This window comes from Netta rufina (genome assembly GCF_964035555.1).
Source record: "Netta rufina genome assembly, chromosome: 1".
NCBI lineage: Eukaryota > Metazoa > Chordata > Aves > Anseriformes > Anatidae > Netta > Netta rufina.
The window spans coordinates 21,017,197-21,040,411 of NC_140123.1; the positions used below are offsets into that span (position 1 = coordinate 21,017,197).

General features: G+C 40.6%; 1 protein-coding gene across 2 annotated transcripts in view; it reads left to right on the forward strand.

The window, feature by feature from the left end:
• NUP58 (nucleoporin 58) overlaps positions 1-14,908 on the forward strand; it is a 35,961-nt gene extending 21,053 nt beyond the window's left edge. For both annotated transcript variants that reach the window (XM_084295951.1, XM_084295952.1), the window contains exons 14-16: positions 5,856-5,954; positions 8,676-8,771; positions 12,809-14,908. In XM_084295951.1, coding sequence (XP_084152077.1) covers positions 5,856-5,954; positions 8,676-8,771; positions 12,809-12,978 — 365 coding nt within the window. In that variant the 3' untranslated portion in view covers positions 12,979-14,908. The remainder of the gene's footprint in view (positions 1-5,855; positions 5,955-8,675; positions 8,772-12,808) is intronic.
• The last annotated feature ends 8,307 nt before the right edge of the window (positions 14,909-23,215 follow it).

The window sequence follows — 23,215 nt, forward strand, 5'->3', positions numbered from 1 at the left end:
GCTTAGGTAACTGCGTTCTACCATTTATTTTCTAAGATGTATGCCTGTGTGTACTGGAAGTTAAATTAGCACCTTTTCCCTTCCTTGTCTTATAAACAGCAGTCATATTTTGAATTAGTTTAATTAAAGACCTATTCAGCAACCACCGTAGTGAGTTTGACGAATTATTAGGCTGTCCTTGCCCTCTCCATAGAAGGAAACAAAGGTGCTTCCAGCCCTGACCCTTATAAACAGCAAGGAGATGTGTTTAAAGGACAAATATGACGAAATACTGAACCCAACAGAAAGTGAAGTCATTATGAAATATTTCTATTTTAAATTTCTTTTGTAGTCCTGTGTCTTCCTCTTTTTGCTGCTGTCTTAATCCATGGAAATTCAGTGGAAGTTACATCAGTAAAAGATTACATTTTTTTAAACTGCCACACCAGCTTTGTGGCAGTTTAAAAACATAATCTTTTGTGCAGCCTAATGTTGCCAAAATAGTTCCTTCTCCCCCGTCTTTCCTCCTTGTCTTTTTTTTTTTAAATACTCATCATGATCATTATGGGATTAGTTGTGGTTACAAGTCATATACTTGAGATTCAAAGTTTTACTTGTGTTTTCATGAATTGTGGCGAGGGATTCAGATCTTCTCTTCCTGGTCCAGATTCTACAGAGCTGCCAATAACTTCAGTAAATTGATGCCACTTATGGCATGACTTCCCTAGTGTTTTCTTAGGGGTTAGGAGCGGAAAAAAATGCAAATTTGACCCATAACAGCATGCATGAGGTTAGGTGACTTTATACCTCAAGTTATGTTGTAACATCTTGTAGTGGAAAGAGTGAAGTCATCTTTTGTTTCTTTGTTTTTTGTGTGTGTTTTGTTGTTTTGTTTTGTTTTAAATTAGGTTAGTGGCTTTGGCAGAGTATTTCAAAAGCCAAAAATGTGCCAACTTCAGGAGTGGTGCAGAGAGAACAAAGCCATTAACTTATTTCACACATGCCAACAGAAGTAGGCAAGAACTTGAGTTTACTGCTTATTCAGCTGAAATACTGTTGTTTTCCATGAAACTTGCTTGAGCACCTGGAGACTAGAGGTAGATTTAAGTGCCACTCAAAACATAAAGAATATTAAAAAAAAAAAAAAAAAAATAGAAAATAGGCTTAGAAATTGAAGTCATGTTACCTACGTCTGTGGCTCAAAAGAAGGATTAGTCAGGCCTTAGTTAGGCCTGAACTCTTTCAGAGAGAAACAGTCTTACAAGCTTACTATGAAGGAACATTTCACAGCTTTCCTGGATTACTGATTTCAGTGCTTGACTTGTTCTCAACATCTTACCCAAAACTATAGCTTCAAATTTAGTCCACTACTTTTGGTTTTATTCTCAGTGGAAAAGGAGAATAATAATCTATTCTTTCAGTTTTGCAGGAATCTTTAAATGTTTGAAGATTGCCTCCTCATAGTTTCCTTTTTGTTGTTTGAGGAAAAGATTTCAGATGGCCATTTACTGCAGTATTACTGCAGTAAATATTTGCCTGTTTTAACTTTGTAGTGTTACGAGTTTCATAACATATTTCAGAATGGTTTAGGTTGGAAGGGACCTTAAAGCCCATCTGGTTCCAACCCCCTGCCATGGGCAGGGACACCTCCCACCACACCAGGTTGCCCAAAGCCCCATCCAGCCTGCCCTTGAGCACCTCCAGGGATGGGGCATCCACAGCTTCTCTGGGCAGCCTGTGCCAGGGCCTCACCACCCTCTGAGGGAAGAATTTCCTCCTAATATCTGATCTAAATCTCCCCTCTTGTTTTAAACCGTTCCCCCTTGTCCTATCATTATCTGCTCAAGTGATAAATCTTTACCTTGTTATAACCCCTTTTTAAGTATTGAAAAACTGCAGTGAAGTCTCCCTGGAGCCTTTGTTTCTCCAGGCTGAACATCCCCAGCTCTCTCAGCCTTTCTTCCTAGGAGAGGTGTTCCAGCCCTCTGATCATCCTTGTGGCCCTCCTCACGTCCTTCTGGTGCTGGGGCCCCAGCCCTGGACGCAGCACTCCAGGTGGGGCCTCACCAGGGCAGAGCAGAGGGGCTCAATCCCTTCCCTCCACCTGCTGCCCACCCCTCTGTTGGTGCAGCCCAGGACGCAGTTGGCCTCTAGGCTGCAGGCACGCACTGCTGGCTTTTGTTGAGCTGTTCATCCACCAGATCCCCCAGGTTATTCTCTGCAGGGCTGCTGCCAATGAGTTCTTCTCCCAGTCTGTGCTCTTGTCTGGGATTGCCCTGACCCAGGTGCAGCACTTTGCATTTGATAAACTGTCCACTGGAAGTTAATCACGTGTATTTCTTTGCAATCTCTAGATCCATACGAGTGGGATAGAGGGGGTAGGATATTAGAAGGTTATGAGAGAAAAGATGAGGAAATGAGGTATATGAAAGGGGTCCGTGTAATACCTGACCTGCCATTGTTGTTCTTGAAGATAAGAATAAAACAAGAAAATTAATCTGGGCTTTAATGTTTTCTTGACTAAAATCTAATGTATGGTACTCTAATATTGGGGGATCAGGATGGTTAGTCTCTTAAAAAAATATTTGATGTTTACATGGTGAAGTCTATTTCATCAGGTTAAATTAGTTACTATTCTTTCTCTGAAAAGGTAACTTATTCTAAATTTGTTTTCAGAAGTCAAAGGTTTAGTAGCTACGTCTAAACTGTGGGATCAGGGAACGTTTCCCCAGTTCCTGGGTGTAGATACGCACCCCATTTATGTTTTCTTTTTATACCAAGGCATGTCTGGCTTCCACTGAAACAAGGCCAGTGGATCCTGGGCGTAGTGGAAGAAAGGGAGCAAAGATAAGGCTCCACTGGTATCCTGGGGTGAATCATCAGGACACCAGCATTGTGTTGTGCACGGTGAAGCACAATTTCTGTGCAGTTTTATTGAAGCTAGAGTTATTAAAATTGTTTGTCTTGTCTGCATGCAGCTTTTCTCCCTGGTTTAGCACCTTTGCTCTGAGCACAGCTTTATGGGTAGCAGTGGGGCTGGTTATGCTTTTGTGCAGCAGTAGCTAGTGATAACCACTGCCTCACTTACACCTTCCCTGAGCAAATTTTAACAGCGTGGAAGTTCAAATGTTGGGGGCTGGTCTGCCTATCACTATTGATGGGTCTAAAGTGAAAGATTTTAAAGGAAATTAAAGCCAAATGAATTAAGAGCAGTAAATGCACGAGGCTGAAACAGATCTTTTCCTGGTGAGACTAAGTTGTCTTAAATAATTTTCAAGCTCACCTTTCCTCTGCTTTAAAAATATATAAACAAAATTCCCCTATGTGCCCCCAAGAACTTAGCTACTCTCTCCTTAACTGGTGAAGTGCAGAGTTAGTCGAGGCATTATCAAGCTATTAGCACACTTCGTTATGTTTTGGCTTGACTCTTGAGATTAAAGAGCTAATAGAAAATGATACTGGATTTTTTTATAGCACTTAAATTACACAAATTAAAAAAATAAATGATATTAATCTTGGTTAAAACTAGTCAATGTATTACTTTGTCGGAATCAGATTGAAGTTGTGACACTAAATTTGTTCACTGTCAGGACCAGCTGTGCTACAAAAATTGCACACTGTCACTTTGGGAAATCTTGCTGCCCTGTCTGGACTCCGTAGTGGGTCCTGTTCTTTAACTGAAATGCTCCACAGGGCAACATAGCAAGGTATAAAAGTGTTAAAAGGCTTGTTATAAAGAACTTGTCTCGTACCTGTAATAGCCAGAAGTGCCAATTTTTGCTAGTACTTTTGGCATTGAAGAACCTTTTATTACTAATTTTTTTGCTATTGAAAATTATGTTTACTTACAAGAGCTATAACTAGCGATGATGCCTTCAGAACATTATGGTACAAAATCAACAAATATCCTATGCTGTTGCTCAATGAAAAGCTTGTTAGCCTAAGGTATGTGATCCTGTTTTATATAATCTGAGGTGTTTTAGAATAATGTTTTTTACTGGCTCTGAAAAGCATGTTGCATTGGGGTGGGGGGGAGCTTTGCCTGGAGGACTGTAGTGTTTTTGTTTAAGGTCTTCCACTAACAGTGCCTCCTACTGAGATAGCAAACCTGTGCACTCCCTTTAGTGGAGAAGGAACTGGATATGTGTTTGGGGCTTCTTTTAGTTTATTAGATGACTGACTTGTGTAGGGTTTCTTGTTTTTTATTGATAAAAAAATAAATCTTATTTTATAAGAGCTGCTAGGTAGATGTGTCAGTATTTAAACTGGTTGTAAAAAAGTTTAGTTTGGAATTTATGTGAACATTTGCAATTTAAACATCTGGTATACTTTCTTTAGTTGAAAAACTAGCTTGGGTTTTCCAACTATTCCTGCTAAGCAGAGACTGAAAGCTAACAACTTTTAGTTGCCCTTAAAATTGAGTTTAACACTACTTGGAGTATGCAGATGTCATTCAGCTTGGATCACAGGAATTTTGTGTTCCTTGCAAAAATGTTACTTTTCAACGTACAGTGCCTTTCACTTGATTCAAAAGGATTTTCCATTTAAAGCTTCAAAAACTGAACTGATTTTAAAAAGCTTGAAATGCTTACGTTTTAAAACTTCGGATAAATGTTAGTTACAGGAAGCTTTGTAGTATGAAGGATGGTGCTTTGAATGAAATTAAACCCAAATTTTAATAACTCTTTAGGAAAATGACTGAAATCACTGGAGCTTTATAGTGATATTAGAGTAAATAATGACTTTCACACATATAATACATAAAGTATGCTCAAAGGTGGAGAAGCTTGTGTTAAGGAAAGATGCAAATGTCTGTGGATTAAGAGTTTGGCACTGTATTTTGTATTCAATGATGAAACTTTTTAACTAGTGCACTGAAAACTGTGCTTGAAAAAGACAGGAATATGATTGTACTGTGAAAACTGTCAAAATATATTATTTATCAGAATTAAGTATTTTAAAATGTGCTAGTAACAGGCTAGCGAGTTGATTCTCATTCCCCAAGGTTTAAAAAGAAAAAAAGGAAAGAAAAAAAAAAAAGAAGAAAAGGAACTGAGGCTGTAAATTTTATCTTGGCAGACTGAAAATGTTTATTGACAGTCCTGCATCTTAGTGGGGATATGCAGGGAAACTGTCAGCTTTTTTAGTTATGGGACAAACTCTTGACTCTGAAATTTTGAATGTATCTAATTCATTAAGGTACACAGAATTGTGCCTTTTGTAAATGTTTATTTAAACAGGTGGTTTGACTAGTTTACCTTATTGAATGGTGTAATGTAGCAGAGCTCAACAGAACTCAGTTATCACTTGTGTGGAAAAAATCGAATTGTCATGTTACTGTGTAATTGACTTGCTTAAAAATGAACAATAAATTTAATAAAATAAAGTCATTGTCTTGTTTTTTATCATAGTGTTCTGTTTAAATTTGGATGGAATATTTGAAAATTCCTATTTATTAAATTAACATAGCTTTAGAGTAGTGTCAGTTCTTACATTTTTAATTTGAAGTTTATCCCTTTGCTGGTTCCATTAATACAGGTGGCTACATGTTACCTACAGTTCTGTCAAGATTTTGATTAATGATTAATGCATTAAGTTTAAGGTGAAACTACTCGAGTTTTAAAAATACTAAATGGTGTTTTTGATTTTATTAGTTTTGGGAAAGTTTCACCTTTTTGCAGTCAGTGTTCTCTTAGGGTTTTTATCAGGTGGATGTAGAGGCAGATAAGTGAGGAATTTTGAGGTAAAGCTTGGGGTCTTAATGGGATTTAATGAAAGCAATGATGTTCACATGATCGAGTACTTGAATAAATAAATAAAGGACCTCTGTACTATGAAAGAGTAAGGCAAGTTTGTTCTCATTTTTTTTATACCAGGGCCACAGCCATCTCTGGGAGTTAGTTTTGGAACGCCATTCGGCTCAGGTATTGGCACTGGCTTGCAATCAAGTGGCTTAGGTTCTTCAAGCCTTGGAGGTACACTTTAACTTTTCTAATGTTTCCTTGAATTATTATACCGCACATCTGAATCTCTTGTAAACCTTAAATTCCACTAAGAGGGTGATCTGTTTCAGGGCAAGACCTTTGCAGTTGGCAGTCTACACTTTCCAAACTTCTCCATGCCTTGCAGAAAGTTACTAAGGTTAATAGAGTATTATAGTGAAAACCCCATGATGAACACGATGAAGTTTTCACAAAGGAGTTGATCCTTTAGCTAGGGAAGTGCATGAAGAACATCCTTCTGTAACTACAGCTTGCATTAATTTGTTGCATAATTGAAAGTTGGGCACATGGGAACATGCTATGACTAATTCACCGAAGTTCTTCACCTGTTATATACAGATACAGTTTTGGGATCCTGCGTGGTGCAACATTTGCTCTATCTGCCACTGTTCATCAGTGCTGAGGTTGGAGGGGAAAAAAGGTCTTTCTCAAGCTCTAAAACAAAGCAATGTTTGAAAGTGAGGGGGAAAATACTTACCAAAATACTGATTAATAGTGCTTATGGGGGACATATACCAAGAGGACTCATGACTGTTTCAGAGTAGGTGGTAATAAGAAAATAAAATTCAAATGCACATCTACATTTTTAATTTGTATGTAATGAATTTTCAGAAGTAGAACTAAAAGTGGAAAAGTGATTATCCACATGTAAAATTTCTTGTCTTATATCAGTGGGGTTCCTACAGGGCAAATCAACAGACACTAGTGTCTTCTCTCCCGTGTGAGATCTGCAAAGACAATTGTTATATCTGAGCACAAACAATGCGTTGTGTTACACCCGGTCCACATTTCAGCCACAGTCTGCAGCTGTGCATTTGGATCGTTGAGCATAATATGAAAATCGCTGTTGTAACATCTCAAATGCTATCACCAGCTGTTGGAAAGATGTAGCTGCTGTGATGCGTAATGCTTGAAGATTGCATCGGTTTTATCTTAAACGATGATCTTGAAATTATCTTTGTCTACCAATGTGCCTTCTCATCAGTTTTTAAGCTTTCTCAGATTTAAAAAAAAAAAAAAAAAAAAAAAGCCCCTACACCAAACAGGAAAAATAACTGAGAATAGTGGGCTGAATGGAGAATGATTGTCGTTTATCAGGTTATTCCCACAATGTTTTAGATGCCTTAAACATACAATTCTTCCTTTTCAACCAAAGAGACTATAGGTTACAGACTGGCAAAATTGATGAACACAGATAAACAACATAAACTACAGAACATTTTATTTTAAATTGATGGACATCTGCTCCTAGTTTTGTCTTAGAGGCCTAACTTGTATTCTTCGCAAGTTCTTTGATTAGGAAGGCACTTGCTTTTATGTCATCTCATATATAAATTTATATGAAATTTTGGTCTTTTGACAAATCAAGGAAACCTCCTAATGGAAGCAAGTGTAGAATACAGAAGCACGTGCAGAATACCCTGCAGTGGTGCTCATGGAATCCAATGAGCAGAATGAATGCTTCAGCCTTTCAGATTTTTATTTTTTTAAACAGTACAATTCTTAACATCTATTGTTGAAACTGCATTTTAGCTAGGAAACATGCTGTCTTGCTATGATAAATAGTCTGCGAATTTTATTAGTAACAATTGTATAAGCTTTTGCACTCAAGGATATAAGATAAGTAGCGTATTGATCCTATGCTTCATGAAATGCTGATACAGGTAATTGCCTGACTCTTGGTAATTCATTTCCAACTAGATATGAGAAAAAAAGTATCTTTCAAAATATCTTGCATTCAAATGATACTTTCTATTCCATAAAATTAAAACTCTTTACGAGTATTTTCCCTAACGCTTCAAACAAAAGATGGGGGCATAATTTCAGTGAATATAAATATTGTTCTTATTTTGGTAACTTCTTCAGATAAGGGGGGGAGAAAAAAAGTCTCTTCATTTTACCTCACCTCTATCTCAAATTGCAAATATCAACTTGCTTTTCCTTTTCTTTGAAGTCACTTCATGCTAATAACACACATTAAAATTCTAAAATATTTACAGTATGAAGTTATAAATAACAATTGCAAAATTAACAAAATGAGTTTTATTACAGCTATACAGTTATCACTCTGCATTTTATATTTTTCCATTTTTAAAAAAAATCTAGAAATTATATTTCTATTCCAGGTTCTATCTTATTTTGTCACGTCTTAGGTAAAGCTGATCACCAGTAAGCTTGGAATTGGGGTGGAGTAAACCCTGAATTGAACCAGATGTAAACTCAAGATAAAGCTTGCTTTCTTTAAGTGTAGAGTTTTTTCTCTTGGAGTTCTTTTGGATGAAGATTACGGCTTTCTTTAATGGAAGTCGTGTAACTTGTGCTTCTTAGTTTTGGCCCATTTGGTATAGTGTATTCTTGACAATTTAACAAATGGCTAAATTGCTGTTAAACTCAGCTGATTGCTGTTAAACGTGGATTCTCCACCTGCAATCGCTTATAGTTTGTTCTTTTACTCAGTTTTGTATTTGGAAGGAAATAGTTTTCTCAGAGGCTTTCATGTTTGCGCTGCTTTTTTCAAGAAAGCAATGCTATGTTGAGATTAAGATACACTTGATGCACTAGCCTCAGGAATATTTGTTTACCAAATAATGCTTAGAATTATGTTTAGTTTTAGAATACTTGCCCCAGACCTATATATCTTTAATTGTTGTGTCTGTAATTTTTTGTTATATGTCTTTACTATTATTCTACTAGGATTTGGAAGTAGCTCTGCCTTTGGAAGTAGTGCCACAGGAGCATCATCGTTTGGGTTTGGAACTACAAGTAAACCATCAGGAAGTCTAAGTGCAGGTTGGTTTATTTTTCTTGAATTCACATTTATCTTAAAGCAAAAGTTCTATAATTAAACTATTATTATACAGTCTTAAAAAAGCTCCTGACACAAATATGCTTAAAATTGCATGTATAAGTAACAATGAGAGTAACCGTTTACTTGCTAAATGTGTTTTCAGAAGTTTTTTTGGCTTTATTAAAGGTCTTGGCAGTATCAACTAAGTATTATTTTTCATTTAAAGGTCTTTATCTAGTTAAACAGGAGAATGTGCATCAGATTGGATCAGTTGTGACCTGAGGCACAGAAATGCAGTTAGTACTTGAATACATAGGTTATAGTGTTACTGAGCTATTGAAATTAGTGCATAAATCTGTGATAAACGTACCTGTAATTTAACTTTAAATAAAGAAATTGAAATTATTTTTGTAGATGTCTGGAAGGCTTCCTTAAAACTCTTTTTTGCTTATCCTTGATGTCCTAAATAGCAGGTTACAGGTAGCATATCTTTGTAGATATCTAGAATTCATGTGTTAACTAGTTTGAAAACTCTTCTGTGGCAATTGAGTTAACTATCTTAGTATCATTTCACTTCTTTGGTTTTATTTTCTTGGTAGTGAGAAGATGAATATATTGATGTAGTTTCTCCATAACTCAGATGTCTAAAACCTTAGTCACTTCTGCAGCTTACATCTATTCTACAGCTTGCATCTATTTATTTACTTTTTAAATAGGAGTTTGTTTCTGAAGCTTGTAGCTTACTGTGGTCTGTCGTATAGTCTTCAGAGACAGATTGAAGGAGTATCATGTCTCCTGGGATTAGCTTTTGGTAGCATGTTTGTTAAAGAAGTTCCTCTTTTATAAAAAAAAAAAAAAAAAAAATGCTGTTATAACCATAGTAAATGGTTGTTTATTAGTCAGCACCCAGAACATTACCTTGGGCCAGTACCTTGTTAGTTGCTGTGCCTTTTTTGTTCCTTGGTTACTGTTAGGTACTTTACAGGCCTAGTTTGACAGAATAACCATAAGCTTTGTGTTATAAGGTGGAAATACACAACCAGCTTAGTGAGCTATTTAGCATCATGAACACCCTAGTAAATTTTTGATGGAACATCTCTGATTTTTCAGTATGCAGTTCTAAGCATCAACCTTTTTTTGCTTATTTTTAATACCAGAAACAAGTCAAAACTTGCACTGCTTGAATTTTTATTCTTTCTTTATAATATTTCAAATAATACTACAGAATTTCAAGCTGCTGCATTGCAGAGTATATAGCTTAATTTTCAGTGCATTTAAAAATATAAGAACAAAATTAGTTTTATGGATCAGTTGTCCACCACTAATGAGGTATCAAGCCAAAGTAAACAAATAGTTTTACTATCTTGGTGGTGAGCAAAGACAATTTAGATCACAGCATTGTGAATGCTTCACAGCATTCCTCAAACCAGGCTCTGCTATGGTGGCAGTGCTCCCAGTCTCTGTTTAGCAGTGCAGATGAGTTGGATCCAATTAAATAAGGATTGTTTTCAGTTAACTCAAGAGTCACAGACCCACAAAGTGATAATCAGGAACATAAACAACTAAATGTAATTCCCAAGATTTTGTGCTTATAAAATAGTGTTCTTGAAAATCTTCACCTAGACTGGGACTACACATTAAAAACCTCTGTAAAGGTTTGGTAGTCCTGAAGCATGTTAACTTTTATGTCCAAAATCCTATGCTGCATAGTTTCTGAATTGCATATGATCTGTAGTCAGACTTTAATATGTATAAATGGGTTTAAATGATGCCTAAATGATAAGGCTAGCAACGTGCTTTTTTTTTTTTTAATTTGTGTGTCCTATTTCTTAAATAACACTTATAGGATCCAGAAACAAGCTTGTTTTATATTACTTACCATAAGATAATTGTATCTTATTTCTGAATCTTTCTTGAAATAGTTGGGAGATCGTGGGAATTGGGATGCATGGATACACGGATGTATAATTAATTTAAAAAATTAATTTATAGGAAGTGTACTGTCATCCTTTCTCTCTGAAACACAGACATAGCTTTCTTCCATTGTGGAAAGCCAACTCTTAAGAAAAGTCCCTCTTAATTCCCAATTCCTTATTCATCTGATGGCAATCAAAAAGGTTGCGTTGAGGGGGGATGTTGTAAAGAGCCTTAATCCCTAAAATCATGGGAAAAGGGGGGAAAAAATAAACAGAATTTATAGAGATGATGTTGGGGGGGACATAGAGGGTGTCATGTTATTTTGATGAAAACTGAGATGCTAGACATGCTTTGAAGAGCTGAGTTGGGAATTTGGGTTGGAGAACTGTTGTTATTGAAGAATAGCTATGACCAGGTTCTAAATATGGAGCATTTAGTAAATCAATTAGGGCTGTGCTGGAAATCCCTTTACATTTAGAGCACCTATTGTGGAGTGGATATAGGAGAAGGGAATAGATTGCCTTTGAGATCTGCTGTTTATCCCTGTAGCATTAAAACAAACAACAACTGTTATTGGGAAAGTTTGTATGATTTATTTGGCTTGCCTACTTGAAGGGCTTGTCTGAAATTTATTGAATTGCTTGCGTGTGTGTAGAAAAGAGCAATGAAGCTGGTGAGGGGACTGGGAAACGAGACAGGAGCAGCTGAGGGAATTGGGGTTGCTTTGTCTGGAGAAAAGGAGGCTGAGGGGAGACCTTATCAGACCTCTGTGAGAGGAGGGCGTGGGTCTCTTTTCTCAGATGGCAAGTGATAGGATGCGAGGAAACAGTCTCTAGTTGTGCCAGAGAAGGTTTAGATTGGATATTAGAATTTCTTCACAGAGAAGGGTGGTAGCATTGGGATGGGGTGCCCAGGAAAGCAGTGGAGTCCCCATCCCTGGAGATACTGAAGAGAGGTGTGGACAGAGTGCTTCGGGGCTTGGAGGAAGCAGAGGTGTGAATGCCCAACAAGCGAGGTGTACTCTGAGGTCCTGAAGGGAGATGCTAAGTTTGTGCCTTCAAAGGGCAGGTGGTCACTTACTTTCTGAAAATATTTGTTTAAACCTAAGTAATACTTACTTCAACAAAGAAATTGTTGATCATCTTGTAGCTGTGGTTCAAGACTGTGCAAACACTCCTAGAAGCGAGCTATTCCATAGCTGATCCTTGCAACAGGAACAAGACTGAATGTATATCTTGTTCAAAGTTTATTCCTAAAGATTTTTGTTTGAGTATTCTGTGTAAGAGTTGGTTTTCTTTTTCTTAAAAGAATTTATGGGACAAAGCCGTTTAGACGAATTTCCCTTTTGCCTTTTTACACTTTTGTGGCTGTCCTAAATGGTACTTGTATCCTACCAGCTATTATTTCCAGGTCATATCTAAATTAACAAACACATTTTCATTCTGTCACGCAGCTTATGCATCTCTTTCTTTCTAATGCTACTCAAAGTCCATACGGCCTTCCCTGCATTCTTCAAAATAATCCCTGCAAGCAAAAGCAGCTATATGGAGGTTGTTCATGTGCACTTTAGCCTTGCCTTTGGAACTCCTGGCACCATAGATCACATACAGCTTTACTGTGAATTGTATTCATGAGGTTCTCTATAGAAAGCAGTGCTTATGTGCAATCTCAGGTACATTCTTGAAGTAATAAGTTAATTTAGGAAGAACAGCTTAAGTTATTATAGATTTTTTCATCCATGAGACTCCCAGGTGAAAGATTTCTTCTTTTAAAATCTTCCTTAGTGTTCTGAGTTAGCAGGAAAATGGAGGAATGCACACGAGGCTGGGGGCTGTTCACAGCTTTGCCATGAACCTGCTGTGAGGCGAGGAGTGCAGGCATTGGTCTGCTTGTACTTCTGCCTTCCCTCCCACCATGCTTTATGCACATAACATATCTAAATATATTCTGCATACTTAGACTGAGAGCTTGAGGAGAGGATTACAGTTCTTCTGTTGTACTATTTCAGATTGGTATTGGTAAATATTGGTAATACAGTAGCTGGTGTTAACAGCTTCAAGGAGAACAGAATTGCTATCCTGATGTAACTTATGTTTTAAAATATTTTTGCCTCCCTCACAAGGCTTTGGCAGCTCGACTACATCTGGGTTTAACTTCAGCAATCCTGGCATCACAGCATCAGCTGGTCTGACGTTCGGGGTGTCTAATCCTGCATCTGCAGGCTTTGGGACAGGAGGGCAACTTCTTCAGCTGAAGAAACCTCCAGCTGGAAACAAGCGAGGGAAAAGATAGGCACCCCTTTTAGGGAAGTGGAAGTGAATCAACTTTGTTCATCTGAAAAGTCTATTTTTCTAGATTGATGCATTAATTCAGTTGCATCCCGTGAGATTTATAAAAAATAAAATTAAAAAAAAAAATTTGCTACTTTTCCCTAGTCTGAAATACGAAATGAATCATATTGAACAGCTATTTTCGTGTGAATAGAATCCCGTTTATGTATTTTTATTTTTGGCCCTAGTTTTAGAAATGTTCTATACTGCATTATTAAAGAATCTTGTAAAACCATCTATTTAACCTACTGTTAGTAGCAGAATATTTTTTGTTAATAAGCTTTATACCATATGAATATATGCATATTTGTTTTTTGTACAGATAAAATATATTCTAGTACAAATACTAGAGTTCATATCTTCTGTTCCTGGATATGGCCTTTAAATCTACTTCAGGGTGGTTTTGTGTATATGGATGTAAATATATACAGTACAGTGCACACATCTGTGTGTATGTCTGTGTATATATATATGTATAAAATAAAAACAGATGTGCAAACCTTGCCCCACAGACAGGTCTCCTCTTCTTTGTGTGTTCTGTTTCTCCGTGTTACTCTCTGGTTCCACATTTTGAGGTTCTTCTGAATTTCAGGTAGTGGGTCCCAGGCTGTGTCATCCGCTTCTCGTGTTCTGTTGTTTAAGACCAGCTGAAGTACAATGTTTACTATTTCACGAAGCTTGGTGTGTATGTACAGTGTCTAGGAGCTGTGGTTTTTGAACACTTTACTTTTATCCATTTAGCAGCCAACTCGAAAGAAGAAACTGATACTGACACAGACATTTCATAGGTAACGTTCCCAAACTGTTTCATTTTATTTTTCCTCCTGAGCTGCACAGTGAGATGTTGCAGGATTTCAGCGGAAAGCTCAGGGTTCTACGAAGTTTGCTTTCAGAGTTGTCAAGCTGGATGAGCTTTTCCCTGCAGTTGGAGGGGATAAGGATATACTATTGCAGTGAAAACCTGAATTAAATGCTACAAAACAGTTGATTCACCAGCTTCTTCTAGTCAGTGCTACCTGCATTGACATAAGAGCTATTGCATATCTGTTTTCAATACGAGGTATAGTACAGTAAGTTGCTGCTAAAGAATTGAAAAAAATGATGTGATTTGAAGGTTAAGCTACTGCAACAGTAGAGTCTGAATCTAGCATCCTACATCTTAGCTGCTTGTGCTGTGTTTCCAACTCTGTCCACAAGAAATAGCTGGACAAGACCTTAAGGAGGTACCACCCTATGTGAGAGAAATAATAGATCCATTTAATCTTTGCAAATAGAGATACAGGCTGAAGTGTGAGTGAATGTGGAGCTTTGGAGTTGTGTTGCTGTTTCTAGATGATGTTTTGTATATAACATGCATCAAATTAATATTCACAATCATTTTCACAAAAGCACCTTTTTTAAAACAGTTACAGAGCGTAAGATTTTTTTTCTAGTACTGAGCGAGTTATTTGCTTTCTCTTGTTGAAGTGTTATTACCATTTTGTATGTTTTGGAAACGTCTGCATTCAGTAGTGGTTGCTTTTTGACAAATGTTCGGTTTATCACTTGATCTGGTAAAATTGAGGGAAACTGAGCACAGAATTCTTCCCTTTTGTACACCTGTATGTTATTGCATCTTTGTGACCCTTCCCCAAGGAAGGGATATAATGTGTGTTTTTTTTTTTTATGTCTGGGAAAACTAAAAGTTTATTTTGATTTTGACCTTTTAAAAACTGCTTGGGCTGCAGTCAAAACCGTAACGTTTGTATTCCTTTGTTATTGCTTTTTTGATAGTTAATATGTTAAACCACTGGACTTTTCTTGTAATGTATCGATTTGTGAAACTAATTCTAAGTGTGTACTGTTTGTCCATATGTGCAACAACTTACCATTGTGCAAACAATAAAACATTAATGCTGTGATCCTTGTAATATATATTTGCCTATTTCAAAGATCATTTCCTCTTGTCTTCCTCTGTTACAGGACAAACAAAACCATCACTGGCTAATACGTAGAATTGTTTTTCCCAGAACTTGGAGTAAAATTGTTCTTTCTGAAGTTATGGCACTGATCTCTGGATGGAAAGGGAGGGCTGGGGGGAAGGAATATGTTGAGGTTTTGTCTAGAATCTCTTAACGCTGGCTGTATAAACCTCAGTGGTGCTGTAATGTAACACAGCACGGGGTGTATTTTTTGTGAAGTCCAAGGCAGTCTGAGCCTCCTGTGTACCTGCGTTGTTGTTTCTTTTCATGCCAAGGCAATAGTTTTTAGCCTAAGTAGAAAAATGATTATGTAATAAAATAATTGCATGCTGAAGTACAAACAAGTGGCCAAAATGGAATTTCACAGAATCACAGAATCACAGAATTTCTAGGTTGGAAGAGACCTCAAGGTCATCGAGTCCAACCTCCAACCTAACGCTAACAGCCCTCCACTAAACCATATCCCTAAGCTCTACATCTAAACGTCTTTTGAAGACTTCCAGGGATGGTGACTCCACCACTTCCCTGGGCAGCCTGTTCCAGTGCCTCACAACCCTTTCAGTGAAGAAGTTCTTCCTAACATCTAACCTAAAACTCCCCTGGCTCAACTTAAGCCCATTCCCCCTCGTCCTGTCACCAGGCACATGGGAGAACAGGCCAACCCCCACCTCGCTACAGCCTCCCTTGAGGTACCTAAAAAGAGCGATAAGGTCACCCCTGAGCCTCCTCTTCTCCAGGCTGAACAAGCCCAGCTCCCTCAGCCGCTCCTCGTAGGACTTGTTCTCCAGGCCCCTCACCAGCTTCGTCGCCCTTCTCTGCACCCGCTCAAGCACCTCGATGTCCTTCTTGTAGCGAGGGGCCCAAAACTGAACACAGTACTCGAGGTGCGGCCTCACCAGAGCTGAGTACAGGGGGACGATCACCTCCCTCGCCCTGCTGGTCACGCTGTTCCTGATACAAGCCAGGATGCCGTTGGCCTTCTTGGCCACCTGAGCACACTGCTGGCTCATATTCAGCCGACTATCCACCATCACTCCCAATTTGAAGTAATTCTATTCCCAAAACATTACTCTGGTTGTTGAATTTAGCCATGGTTTTCATGGATCAGCATTACATATATTATTATTTCATTTTTTTCAATGTAAACTGATATAATACAATTAATGCACAAAACGTAGATACGTTCATAGTTGAATAAGTTTTTCTACAAGGTGTGTCAAGAAGTTGACCTGTACTTAAACACCATGAAATGAAATAAGAGCAAATAATCCGGACTTTTAAAGAAAGAAAAATATGTACGGGAGGAAGATTGAGGTGGAACATATGTGGGATGTGATTCTCTTTAAGACATTGTCATACAGCTGTAATGTAAACTTACTTGTGGCCTCTTTTACCAGAAGGATTTTTTTCATTATTCTCACTACGTTACATGTAACAGGAGGTGTGCCTTGGTTTGCTTTCTTCTTGAACCTCCTCCTGGTCCAGCATCTCCCAACTTTCTTTGCTCTCAAATTTGTCTGTTTCTGGCAAATTTGGCAAATGTTTTGTGTGTATTGATGGCTTTCTTGTTCATTGGGAGGGAGGATGTTAATAAGGGGAAGCTGGATACAGTTTATGCATCTTCCTTACCATGAGCATCTGAAAGCCAAATCCTGGCATGTCCTTCCACCTATACATTCATAACATGACTGTTTTGAACCCTACTTGTATTTAAAAAAAAAAAAAAAAAAAAAAAAAAGGTATAAAACTCAGGAATAAAGACTCTGACCTTTTTTTTTCCTCTTTGACATCAGTATCAAAGAGGAAAACTCATTCTGGCTTTCTTTTTTCCCAGTCCTCTACTCACATATTAATAGTAGGAGTAATCCAAAATCTTATGTCAGCTCGGACCTGTAATGTCTCTGTAGAAGATATAAAGAAGTAACTTACAGGTTTTTTTGTGAGAAATTGAGTACCCGTATAGGAAAACCTGTCCTTGATGTAGAATGTAACTCCGTTATGCACTCTAGAAGTTTATTTTATGAAAAACTCACAAGTTTACAAGGAAAAAACTGGCATGGAATAAAATAGTAAGTTACACACTTAACTGTGTGGATCATGCTGTCTAGCGCTTTCCATCCTCCCTTCTCCCTTCCCTTTTAAACGTGTATCTCTGGACGCTGCCACCTGCAAGTATCGTGGCAGTAGATCCACACAACCTCTGCTGAAAATCCCTGGCTGGGCTTGGGGAGGGGAGCGAGACCGAGGTGCTGCCTACAGCAGTTCCCCGCTGCCTCACCCTGGAGCTTCAGCCCAGCTGTGGCACGCGGTCTCCCACCTCATGGACAGGTACGTTGCTGAGAGGAGGATGGAGGTGGTGAGGGGGGAGAGGAGAGGGAGTGGAGCACAGCCTTCCTGCTGCCGATGGGACAATCGGTTTTAATTTGCCTTGGGATCGCCTCTTCTGAATTCAGCGTTGAATGCTTGCATGCTGGTATCCTCGTAGTCCTGAATCAACTGGACCTGTAACAAATTTTGGTATTGCTTTAATGTGTAGCAGGTAGAAATACGTGATTGTAGAAGTTTCATTTTCTAGGTGGAAAAAAACCAACCACCTCCAAAAAAAAAACATGAAAAATTAAAGGATTTTGTATCAGGATTCCACCAGCTCTGTTAGTGAGCGCTGCTTTCACCAGGTGGCAGGAGACAACCACTTTTACACTGCTACTGCAAAGCCCTCACAGGCACCGTTGTGCACCTTTTGTTTCCAGGTCACTCGCACGTTCTTGCACCTCTCTCTAAGGCTGTAGGGTTTTATTAAACTTCAACATTTGATCGATCCCTGTGACTCACCTGGCTGCATGGCTGCAAACTTTATTATTTAATGCCTTTACTCAGCCTCAGGAGTTTAATTTTCACAGCCCATCACTGCAGTTGAGTGCCACGGTGAGGAAGCGAGTGTGCTGCTGAATCTAAAGCAATACCTCGCTTTTTCCAAAGAGTAGTTCGCCTTTTGCTTCCTTACCTTTTAGAAGTAAGGCAATTCTAGCTTATTCTAAACAGCTTATGATTGAGTTTAGAAGCTTCTGAAAAATTCTAGAAAAGCTTTTGGGTTGATTTTACTTCTGTTTGGGTATAGATTTGCCCCTACTAGGATATCAGGTCAAGTCTGCTGAACGCTTGCATGGGAAACTTGGAATGCATACTCCTGTCCTAACCAGGTCAATAGCTGAACCAGTGAAAGATGCCTCTACTTTGTTCAGCTAGGGTCCCAGACTGATGGATTTCCCTTTTTTTTTTTTGTCTCTTCAACACAGGTGTCACTGTACGGCGTCTACTCGGACAGCACAAGGACAGCAGCTTGCTAGACAGTAGTGTAATTGTTTCCAAAACCCTGCGCTGATCGGAGGCTGGTAAATGCCACCTGAGCAATAAATAGCGTGTTGGCTCTGTGTGTTTGGTGTGGCGTGTGGTGCCAGCAGGTTATGCTTCTGGGCTGATCATCCCAGGCACAAAAGCAAGCTAGGATGATGAGGTTTTGGTTAGACACTGGTTGTGCTAATAGTAAAAAGGGTGAGGAGCACAGACTAGATGAATAATCAAAAGCAAGTAGCAGTTTATTACCTGAAACTTAATTCTGAACTGTAATTTGGTACACTTGATAAGAGAAGTTCTTACAGGGAAGAAGTGGCAGGCAGCTTGAACAGACTTCTGTTTGGGTGAAACCTTGCAGGGGGGAGCACAAACTATGTACAGCTGGGTAGCTAAAGCTAGTCTAACTCCATGGTTAGGTACCTAAGTAGAAGCTACTCCAAACATCAAAAATCTCAAATCCTGTTAATGATAGCATTTCTTGGTTGTCTGGACTTCACATTCAGACCAGACAAAACTAGCAGAAGTGACAGCAGGAGGAAAGTGCTAGCTTTAACGCTTTGTAAATGTCTCTTAGCAGTGTGAACCGTGTCACTTTCAAATAGGAAAATGTTCTTTTTAGTCTCTTATTTTGAGTGCTTCAGCCAGGGGCCGGCTGAAGGAGCTCCCTGCCACAAATGTCACCGCTGCCTACCCCTGTGGTAGCGGTGTGCGGCTTAAATCCCACAAACAGCTCTGGGGGAGCAGGCAGGTGTTGGCATGCCCCCAGCAGCTGAAGCAGGAGTGAGCTTTATCCCCAGGGAGGGTGAGACCTGCTCTGGCCATCAGCCGAGCTCACATGGTGCAGACCACGAGGGCGAAACTGCTTGCGTCTGCAGGACCAAAGTGAGGTTGATGCTGAAGCTCTGTTGTAAGTCAGCTCTGAGAGTAAAGAGGGAAGGGTTTTAACGCTGTTTGTGTTGGCTTTGGGTATGGTAATGCTCTGAGTGTGGGGGAGAAAAACCTAAGGGTTTGTTCTGTTTGTAGCAGTTGGTCATGGCAGTAATAATTCAATTAGGAAATGCACTCTCAAGCTGAAGCCACGCACATCAGCTTTTATCCTGTGATAGCAGGCTTGGGCCTGGGGTAAGTGGGAGCTCCGAAAATCCATGTGCCGAGACTTGAGGGGAGGAAGGTGGCAGCTGTATTCACTGTGGCCAAGGAGTCAGGCAGCACAAAGCCCCAAAGCCCCCGTGAGATGGGCGCTGGGCTCAACACTGACCCTGGGGGACATTTTCTGACAAAAAGCAGCATCTGTGATGTGTTGTGACATTGCCCCGGTGAATCTGGGAGGTGTCCCCAAGCACTTACAAATGCCCACTCACCTCGCTCCCTTCAGCCTACCTCCCTCAGCCCCCTTATCTCCAGCAGAGATGTGTTTTGGAGCCAGCCATGAGATAGGAGAGGTGTGCACGTCGCCTGTAACAGCGGGGTGCCGATGTCCCATGTCACTGCTGTGTGCACAGGGACACCGAGCACTGGGAGAAGCCAAGTCCCTGCCCACTGGTGTGCTGGGTGCCTCTGAAGGTTCCCACCCAGGCCCCCAGGGAGCACGTGAGCCTCGTGTCACTGCAGCCTAGGTCTTTTTTTTCTTTACAGCCCTTGACTCTTTCTGCAAGATGTTTCTTGGATCGTCTTGTTCTAATTATTTTCCAGGAAATGAGAGCCAATAAAAGAAAGCCTTTCTGTTATGAATAATTGTACTTTAAAATGTAGATATTAAATATGTTCCCTAAGCAGAAATAAAAAAAAAAAAAATCCAGCTCATTCAAGCAATACCACAATGAGAGCAGCAGTTTGGGCTTTCTAACAATGCCGACGGTGTTTAACTGATACCATAGGTATAGCTATGCTGCTATAAAAGATAGCTAATAACCAGGGCAAGAAGGGAAGGAAGCCCTGCTAATTAAGCTCATATATTCTGGCAACTATCCTCATCCCAGGAGTTACATCAGCATCACCTGGCAGCAAGAGCCGTGCTCTTAACCCCGCTGGTTCTTGGTCCAAAATCTGTCTCTGTGGGGTTTCAGCGATGCTTCCCTTCCTGCTAACTTCGCATGGGGGCAGCAAGGCATTGCTCTACGGGCAGGGGGATACGGTTCTACTGAGCAGTCACTCTGCCAGGACAAATATACAGAACGCAGGCATTTCTGACTCCAGCGTGGTTTGTTTATAATTAAAAAATAATTTTTATTATTATTATATATATACTTAATAACTAAACCCATACACCTTCAACCTGGCTTTCAGATGTGAATGGATTCCATTATTTTATATTGCCAGGAAGAGGAATCTGCTGGCTAAGTGTTAAGCTGTGATGCTGTGTGTGTACAAATCTAGCAGCACAAATCTGTCTGCTGCGATAAGCATGTCCTGGCTGTTATGTGCTGTGAGCTGAACATGAGAAACGTGGCAATTAGTGCTAGTTCTGTGGCAATTAGTGCTAGTTTTGTGGCAATTAGTGCTAGTTTTTCTCTGGGAGAAGGGAAGGGGGCGATTTCAGGTTCAGAGCTTTAACCTAGCAGCTGGAGTTGCGATGTTGTGGATCCAACTGCAGAACCAAGGAAGCTCCTGAATGCAGATTTTGAAGGTTTCTGAGGAGGGTGTGAAGCTGTTTGACAGGTTGTGATGGCAGATACACCAGCTAAACACGATGAGGAAGGTAGGTAAATGTGCCTGCTCAGTGTCCAGGGCTGGGCAGCGGGGAGCTGTTAATCTCCTTTGTACCAAAATGGATAAAATCCACTTACTGTTTACAAAGAATGAAACAAAAAAACCCAAAGGGCCAGAGAAGGATGCGTCCATCAGCAGCCTGAAATCCATCTCCTCTGGGCCGAAAGGAAAACGGGACAGGAGCCGCTGCCATCGCTGTGCCCCTGTACCACAGAGGGAAGGCAGCAATTTGCAGAGCATGGGTTGGAAATGCAATAGGGGAAACAAAACATCCCAAAACATCACACGAGCAGCTTGTGGCAGCCCGGTGGGCCGCATGGCGGGGTTGGCTGTCCTTTGGGCCCTGAAGGTTTCCAGCCAAAACAGAGCCACAGAGCTCTGCCTTCCCACCTCCATCTTGGGGAATTTGTGAGGCGAAAACCCAAGGGGGGGTTGTTGTTAGCTACTTCTTGTTGTTACAGCTTCCCCTAATCGGTCCTGCCCCTTCCTGCCTGCCTGCACCATGGTGGCTCCGTGGGGCCTCGCTGCCACCAGAGCAGGGCCTCGGCCTCCGCCTGGCGCGTGGTGGTTCTCCTGCTGGTGGTCATCTTACACCATCCCTAATTCTGATACAGGTTTTTTTTTCATGGTTCATTTACAATAGAAAAATAAAACTTGGTGCTTGCTCTCCTGCATTTGGTAAGAAAATTTGTGGTGAGCCGAAGGCCTCGGGAAGCTGTGACTGGTGGTGGTAAAATCTGGGAGAGTTTCAGAGCAAAATAAAGTTGGAGCGGGTAACAGAGACTTACGGACTGTGGGATTGGCGTTATCTCCAGGCTTTTGAGATCTTTGCCCACTCTAACGTGCCTGTGATGTTTCGACTCCATCTGAAAGCTGGGAGATGCACACTTTGATAGGAGCCTCTGAATTCAGTGCCTGTGGGATGTGGGGCTCTAGCGAAGCATTTGGCTTACTTTGAAGTAGATTGAGTTAATGTGAACTTGCTAGACACAGAAAAGTGAGTGGAAAAGTAGCGGAGCAGAAATGGCTGTTGCTGTACTTATGTATTTTCACTTTTTTGTGTGTGTGGAAGAGCTTCATACTTGAATAAATCATACAGATGTTACCCAACTGACTTCAAAATGCAGCTGGAAAAAAAATCTTTGCTAATTAGTCCATTGCTAAATGCATTCTGAATCACTTCCCCAAGTGCCACATGTTTTAAGTTTCACAAAAGGATAATTATCCCTGGGTTCACAGAGACAAGTCGAGACGCACTCTGAGCTGCAATATATGAAATAGCTTTTGTGGGTAATCTCTGCAAGGGATCTGGTGCCGGTATTTGTTGTGATCGAGGCTCGGCACTGGGAATACGTACGGGTGAGACAGCAAGGTAGAAAGGAGAGCGATGTCTGATCCTCTGCTGTTGCTATTTAAAGGGCTGACCTTACCGAGTATCAGTGAAAGCAACTCATAAGGGCTGGGGAAGTATTTTGCGTGCCGCGTATAACCAGAAAGCTGTTTTTCTTATTATGAAAGCATCAGTTTGACCCAGGTTTAAGGAAAGTGACGCTGCCGGCTGATCTCTGCATTAAGGGCCTGGCAGAGGTTTCGGGCAGACCCCCTGGCTCCCACCTCTGTCTGCAGGCAGCCGCCTTCCCACACAGCACTCCGGGACCGGGGCTGATGGCTGGAGCTGGCTGTCGCTTGCACCCCAAAACCTGGTGCTCGTCGCCCCAATACCACTGAAGCTGAAGGCGCAGGATCGCTCAGGACCATCAGACGTCGACATGGAGCATCTCAGACTTTGTCCTTCAGCTCCATGCCTGTTTCACCACATTCATTGGCACTGCCCAACCCGTTGCACCCACACCATGTCGATAACCAGCTCCTATATCCAAGGCCAGCACCCCTGGGCTTCTGCCCCCCTTGGGGCTATGGTGGAGGGGGGAGAGCTGCCCCTGCGTCCCCTCCTTGCAGCAGGGGGCTCGGGCCGGGGGCTGCAGCTGGGCTGGGGCTCGCTGAAAGCAACAAGGGGCTGAGGGGCGGCTGCCCTGGACGGGGGCATGCCCCCACCTCTGCCAAAACTGCAGCTGGAAAAGGAGCCGAACCTTACAGATTTCCCAAGCGGGCTCAGTCGGGGGAGCCCCCCATTTTCAGCCTTTTTATTAAAAAATATTAATAATTATTATAATA